This window comes from Scyliorhinus canicula, chromosome 17 (genome assembly GCF_902713615.1).
Source record: "Scyliorhinus canicula chromosome 17, sScyCan1.1, whole genome shotgun sequence".
Taxonomy (NCBI): domain Eukaryota; kingdom Metazoa; phylum Chordata; class Chondrichthyes; order Carcharhiniformes; family Scyliorhinidae; genus Scyliorhinus; species Scyliorhinus canicula.
The window spans coordinates 31,610,561-31,617,938 of NC_052162.1; the positions used below are offsets into that span (position 1 = coordinate 31,610,561).

The 7,378-nt window shown below is 46.4% G+C and overlaps 1 protein-coding gene across 1 annotated transcript; it reads right to left on the bottom strand.

The window, feature by feature from the left end:
* Positions 1-268: 268 nt before the first annotated feature.
* Positions 269-3,192, bottom strand: LOC119952386 (G-protein coupled receptor 12-like). The gene is made up of 2 exons (XM_038776093.1): positions 2,308-3,192; positions 269-1,553 (listed from the first exon to the last, which is right to left on the bottom strand). Exon 2 carries the CDS (start codon positions 1,548-1,550, stop codon positions 552-554), a length of 999 nt encoding a protein of 332 aa, XP_038632021.1. The 5' UTR covers positions 1,551-1,553; positions 2,308-3,192; the 3' UTR covers positions 269-551.
* Positions 3,193-7,378: the final 4,186 nt, after the last annotated feature.

Here is a 7,378-nt window from a genome sequence, read left to right on the forward strand (position 1 = left end):
AATAATTCATTTTATTATTACAATAGACAATAGCTGGACCTTTAAAGACGTTCTGGATTCTACTCCGGTAGCTTAAAGTGCATCACATGTTGAAGAGTGCTCCAAAAGTCGCCACCGGCTCTCCTGCAGAATGGCCAAATGGATCCTTTGGGACATCCCAACAACCTCTGGCATGTCTGGATCGCCCGCATCTCTTAAGTTCCACATCTCCTCCCATATCCACACGAGGATCTGTCTCTATACATTGATACATTTTCGCCTGTTTCCCCCCCCCCCCCCCCCCCCCGCCCACTGACACACTGCAGCTTCCATTGTGTTTCTGGAGTTTGTGACCTTGATTCTGCGGGAAACCGCTGGGGGGCGCAAACCGTGTTAATCTACCTGATGTTGAGATAAAGCAGCTCTCATAAAAGTCCGCTTTCCCCCAGTGAAAATGTTTTAAATAGCGAGCAAATCCCCCCCCCCCCCCCCTCTCTCGCCCCTCGCCCCCAGTAAAAAAATAAAAATTACAAATAATATTTTTGTTTTTCAATCTCACAAGACACAATGCACTATACGTCACTGGACGACCTTGGTCTAAATGAAAAGTTCGATGGGATACAGCCACAGCAAGCCACCCAGAGCGATTTCTGGATGTCAGGGTTCCGGTACGCGTAAATGATGGGGTTAATGACTGAATTGCAAGTGGCTGGTAGGACGGTGACATAGGTGTAGATTAGTGGGTAGCTGGAATCTGCAATCAGGCAGTAGATCGCAAAGGGGATCCAGCAAGCAGCGAAGGTACCCAGGATGACAGATAAAGTGGAGATGCCTTTCCTGGTCGAGGTGTTGGAGGTGGCCATGAAGTGGTACTGGACGGCGATCTGCTGGGCGTGCCTGAAGGCGATTTTGCAGATTTGGAGGTAAAGCTGCAGCATGAGGGCGAAGATGAGCAAGAAGGAGACGGAGAGGACGGCCGCGTTGTTTCTGGTAATGGGTCTGACAACGCTGCAGGACGCCTCGTCCTCCAGGCAGTTCCAGCCCGCGATGGGCAGCGATCCCAGGCTGATACATGTGACCCAAATGGCCAGCAGCATCAGGTAGGTGAAGGTGGTGCTTCTCTCCGTGTGGTATGTCAGGGCGTTGTAGAGGGACAGGTAGCGGTCCATAGTGATGGCCAGCAGGTTGCAGACCGACGCCGAGAAGGAGGCGATCAGGAGCGCGGCCGACACCAGCCGGGAGGCTTCGAAGTCGAGCAAGTAGAGGAAGATAAAATTGAGGATCAAGCCCAGCCCTCCGAGCAGATCGGCCAAAGCCAAGCTCCCGATCAGGATGAACATTGGAGTCCTGAGTGTAGGCGTGTAGAAGATGACGGCCACCACGATGGCATTCTCGCAGGAGATGACAGTCCCCACCACACACAGGGCGATGTCCCAGGGATTGACCGTCTCCGCCGCCAGGTCCCAGCTTGTGACCGAGGAGTTGCTGGTGTCCGGGGAGAGCCAGTTGAGGGACAGCTTTGAGGTGTTGGGGCCCTGCTGCTGGTTCATCGCTGGAGGCATGGAAATCATTATCTGGGAGGGAGGAGGAGGACAAGAGGAAAGTTCAAAGACAAAAGTAAACCAAACATTGCAGATTCCCTCTCCTTCCCAAACAATCCCAGGCTGCGGGGCAGGTGCGAAGTGTCAAACATTGGGTGCACTCTTCCCCGCACGCACTAATGTCCCTTTAAAATAGTGAACAATTACACAACAACCGGTTGCTGTAAATGGGACGAACTCACTTGGAAACACTGGCTGCAGTGGGAGTGAGGTAGACCCACATCCATGTGAACGAGATTCTGTGTATCGTGGGGAAGATATAACCAAATGACCCGAGTTTTTACTAAATGCTCGCATTAAGTCCAGATTTAGCCGGACAGTTTGAAAAGCAATACATGCTCAAATCCAGAGAACAAAACTCAATTAAACAGACAGATAAATGGCCTCACCTAGTTTATATGGATATTACATTATTGTAAGGATAGCATATCACTAAAGTACAGACCCGTGTACAGATCATCAGAAATACGTAATACATATACCGATACTTCATGTTTAAGAGAGAACTGATAGGGTTTGCTAACATCTTGACTGTGAAAGATTGAATCGTGAATCATAGGACTAATAATGCCCTTGTCTTAATGTGACCTCAGAATGGACATTGAGTGAATGAAATCTAATGCTCTGGTGTTTGCAATGTGACACTTCCCCCTCTGTGCAGCTTCCCCAGGATTACCCAATATTAATAACAATGTAACACGGACAGTAACCGGACTAAGAGACTTACCGCCTCTCGTGCTCCTTTCTCGCTGCTGGTCGACTGGGTTTTACTCCGAAGTGAGGTTCTTTGCTCCGGGATTGCAGGTTTATTCAGTGGCCAGCCTCGCTGATCAGAGGCTGGATTTTGCTGAATGGAATGCGGTTAACGCGATGCCCCGATGGGGTGCTGATAAATCTCAGCTCTGACGTCAAAAATGTACACTTACTGTGATCAGCACCCTGGCTGAATCACAGGCTGTGTGATGTGAATATCAAACAGATCTCTCTCTCTCTCACACACACACACACACACACACGAGCTTCATTCACAAGATTTCTAACCAGACGCCCATCCTCTGCAGACATCTCCCAAGGTCATTGAAACCAGTCAGGTACCAAATACATCATCTCCAGGAATAGCTCCCGCACAGAATACAGGGGGAACCAGTTCACAGCAGTGTGTGTCTTTTGTTAAAAGATAAATACACACAATTTAAAACACAGGGTGTTACACATAATTCGAGAGTACGGTTTAAAGGGACGTGCTTATCAAGCTGATTCGGAGCCCTTTGCTGTGAATTGTGTTTTTGTTTTCAAAAAACAACGCATTGAATTTGGAAGTTAGCAAACTGGAATGCTGGATCAGAGGGAGGCAATGTTATTGTAGTGCAGGGTGAAACCCGGCTACTTCCCCCTTGGCGGTTTAACCCCAGTTTAGGATGCTGCTCCTTTCCTGTAATGCACCTCCCACCGTGGGAGCGATTCGGCCAGAGCCACCGCAACCCGGAGCCCGTGCCTCTTTGCAGTACAGCACAGACAATATCCAAAATAAAACCTGTATGCGAAAAAAATATGGTGGGCCAGTCTAACTGGACAGGGTGCCTTCGAGCAATGGGATTAAACCACACTCAATCATCCCAATGCATGTCTACAGGACTATGGAATCCTCCAGAAAGCGATGCGAGCCCCCCCCCCCCCCTCCCCCCCAACTCCCCCTGCAGACAGAGGAGGAATTTCCTCCAGGGATGACTATTTTCCAGAGACATGGGTCCGCAGATCGGCTTCTAGTTCAAGGGGAGAGGGCAGCAAACGTCGCTTGATGGGGGCAGAGCCGATAGTTAAAGCGTCCTGGACAGATATGACACTGAGGACTGGGAAATAGTCCGGGATGGAGGTTAGCAAGTAAGATGTGGACACTAGAAGGGGATCTTCAATTCGGGAGAAGGACCGGGTGCTGATTGTGAATGCTGAGCTGATTACTTTCAGAGTAGGACAAGAATGGCTTGAGCGTTTCCCGCAACCAAGGCGATGCAGATTAACTAACTTTGGTTTTTAAAAAAAACTTATTTTTTAAGTCACATCTGGAGAGAAAGAATTGGGAGAAGGGCTGAAACTATTTCAAGGTTCATCCCTCCCATAGAGTGGACGCTGTGTGCGGATAGAGAGCTGCACACTATGCTTGTTTCCATTCATTATACCAGTAAAGTAGCAGATTCTTACAAACGCTGCCTGCAATTTCCTTCATTGGCGAAGGACCAACTGACTTCAATGACCAGCGGATATGACAGTATCTCCGAGAAATATTGCTGAAATATTAACAATGCTCCCAAATGATCGACGCCACACTTTTACCCCTGCACCTGAATTTTTTTTCCGATCATTTCTGAAATCATTCAACCGATATCGTCCTTCTCACTGAAGCAAAATCCTCCGAGCCAATCACTTGCTATTTCTCTTGAATAATTTTGCAAACTATTTGCTTCCGTTGAGCCGATCCTTTCTCCGCCTTTCCCCTGCTGCGCCTTTTCATTCCGAGTTGCTTTAACTCTGAATCTCACTTCCACCCCCTCTTATTTATTCCTCGGCATCCCTGCTTGTTTTATCACCTCTTCCTGTTTTTCTCCGGGTTTCTCACTGATTTCTCTACCCTTGTTCTTTGTCTCCCTTTATGTTATTTGTGTTTATTCTGGACACCTTGCTCTGCGTTTTCATTCCACTTTTTCCTAGCCACTCTTTTTCATTCCTCTTGCTTTTCCCGTTGTTTCTGCTTATTTTATTCCTCCTCCTTACTCTTCCCGTCCTCCTTTCTCCCTTCGCCCCAATCGTGTTTTTCTTTGCGTTCCTCTTATTTCTCCTAACACATCCTTTGTTATCCTCCAGCCGCACCATATATTTTCCATTCTTTGCCTCTTTCTCTTTTAATTCTTCTCCTGTTTGACTTTGCCTCTCTTCCTTTGTGACTCTATCTTTGATGTCAGTCTTAATTCATAAGGGATATTATTATTGACCCCAGAGTAATATTCTGTACATTCTGTATCAAAAAATTGACATAATATACAATACACAACACTGCATCTTTTCTTTGTAAATGTTAACCAGCATTTTTTTTAATGATCTGGTAGTTATCAGCAAGGCTGTACCTTAGCTGAGTCAGAATATGAGGTTTTATATAATATGGTTGGCTATAACATTCCCCTGTTTCAAAGTTAATTCTCAGCATGTTCTGTTAATTTTTGTCAATCTTGCTTTAACATTGTATTATAATTTTGGGATAAAATTATTTTGATTTAACATTATTTGTTTTTTTTTTAAACCATATTCCTTTGTTCCATTGACTTATATTGCAGGCTGCCTTTATGCTCTGCAAGTATTATTTTACCAGATTCTTTGGTTCATGCGTATTCCTGCGGCTATTAGGCGCACAAACTCAGATGGTAATCCCAGTGTTTTGTCAGGAATGCACAATTCTCTCCCCCTTTTTCTGTTAGGTGACATAGAGAAAGTACACCTGGAGCATCGCTTCAGGGCAACCCTTGACAGTAGAACTAGAAATGGCCAAATACTGGAGAGACATCTGCTTTTTAAAAAAACATCTGGCCACGAAAAGAAGGGAAGTTAGGTAGAAAAAATGAGCAGAGAAACAGAAATAGAAAGTTACTGTATAGCAAATCAACTGACAGTAGAAACACTTGTCCCTTTTCCTATTTTTATTTTTTTTTTTAATTCTTTTTATTCTCCACATTTTCATCATACAAACAACAAAACAAAAACAAAGAAAGCAACAACCACCAAAAACAACCCCATCAAAATACAGTCTGAAACATCGACTCGTACATTCCAAAAATAAGTTTAAAACAGAAAAATCTAACCAAACCCCCCCTTCCCCCCATAGTGTACAATGGCAACAAGTTCCCAAAAGTGCATGATAAACAAACCTCATGAATTGTAAAACTCCTCCATCCCCCCCCCCCCCCCCCCCCCCTTAACTCAAGTTTAACCTTCTCCAGGGTCAAGACTTCCAGTAGGTCTCCTCGCCACACTGAGGCACAGAGTGGAGAAGCTGACCTCCACCCCAACAGGACCCGCCGCCAAGCAATCAGCGAGGCAAAGGCTAATACATCTGCCCCTGCACCCGCCTGCAACACCGGTCCGACACCCCGAAAACAGCCTCTAGACGATTCAGTTCCAAGTCCACATGTAACACTCCTAGATGATATTAAAAACACCCTTTTTTGTCTACTGTGTATGTACTGTGTACGTTTCCTTGGCAGCAGAAATTTACTTTTCACTGTACTTCGGTACATATGACAATAAATAAATCAAATCACAATCAAACCAATGCCATTCCAGCTTCAGGCAGGAACAAAACATATGTATATGGTTTGTGGGGCCCCTCCCACATTGCTCGCAGACATCCTCCACCCCCCCAAGAGACGGCTCATCCTCGGTTTTGCGAGGTGCGCCCTATACATGACCTTCAGTTGTATCAGCCCCAATCTTGCGGGTGAGGTTGAGGCGTTCACCCTCCGGAGCACCTCACACCACAGACCGCATTCCATTACCTCCCCCAACTCTTCTTCCCATTTGGCCTTAATTCCTTCCATGGACACACTATCCTCCTCCAAAATCTTCCCATAAATCGCCAACATCACCCCCTTCTCCAACCCCCTGCCAAAAGCACCTGCTCCAACAATAAGGGAGCCGGCGCTATCGGGAAGCTCGGAAACATTTCCTTACAAAGCCTCGGACTTGCAGGTACCTTAACCCTCTTGCGCCAATTCATACTTCTCCCCCAACTCCACCAACCTCGCAAAATGTACCCCCAGAAACAGATCTTTTATTGCCTTGATGCCCTGCTCCCCCATCTCCAAAACCTCCCATCCAGCCTCCCCGGCTCAAACTTATGATTCCCCCTAATTGGCATCTCCCCTGACCCAGCACCCAACTTAAAGTGCTGTCTCAACTGGCTCCAGATCTTCAACGTTGCCATCACCACCGGACTCTCAGGGTACTTGCTCGGTATCATCGGGAGCGGCGCCGTTGCCAGCGCTCTCAGCCCCTGCACAAACCTTTCTCCATCCTAATCCATGGGGACTTCCCCCCATGACCCAACCCCAGCACCTTTTCCACGTTCGCCGCCCAATAGTTATATAATAAATTTGGGAGGCCCAGCCTCCCTGCCTGCCGGCCTCTCTGCAGGACCGCCTTCCTAACCCTGACTACCTTTCCCCCCCCCAAATGAACGAGGTGACCGCCTTGTTCACATCCTTAAAAAAAGATTTGGGTAGAAAATCCGGCAGACACTGAAACAAAAATCGTGGTAGCACATGCGTTTTAATCACCTGCAGCCGGCCCACCAACGACCGAGGGAGGTTGTCCCACCTTACCAAGTCAGCCTCCTATATGTATTTCTGTTGTGTCGCTGAAACAAAGAGTGGAAAATCGAGACTGAATCAGAAACAACGTTAAAGTGAAAGCAGCAGGAACAAAATATGTAAGATCCGCACAGAGGTAAAATATGAGAAAAAGTGATGCAAAATTTGAATCTATGCAGAATCTCCCTTAATTGCAACATTGGAGTCGAGAAAAGTGTATGTATAACATATTTACAGCTTAGGATCTGCTATCAGGAGGTGAGAATTCAGAGAAAATAGAAAATTTAAAATGTTACTTAAAGCCAAATGGTTGCCTTTGAGTGATTATAGGTTTAAGACCTCTCTATCACAGCCAGTCAGGGAGTGAGAATCTCAACTTGGGCATACTGTTTGATCAGATTGTAACTGATTTAGGAGTAGTTGAAGAATCATACGGACTCAAAA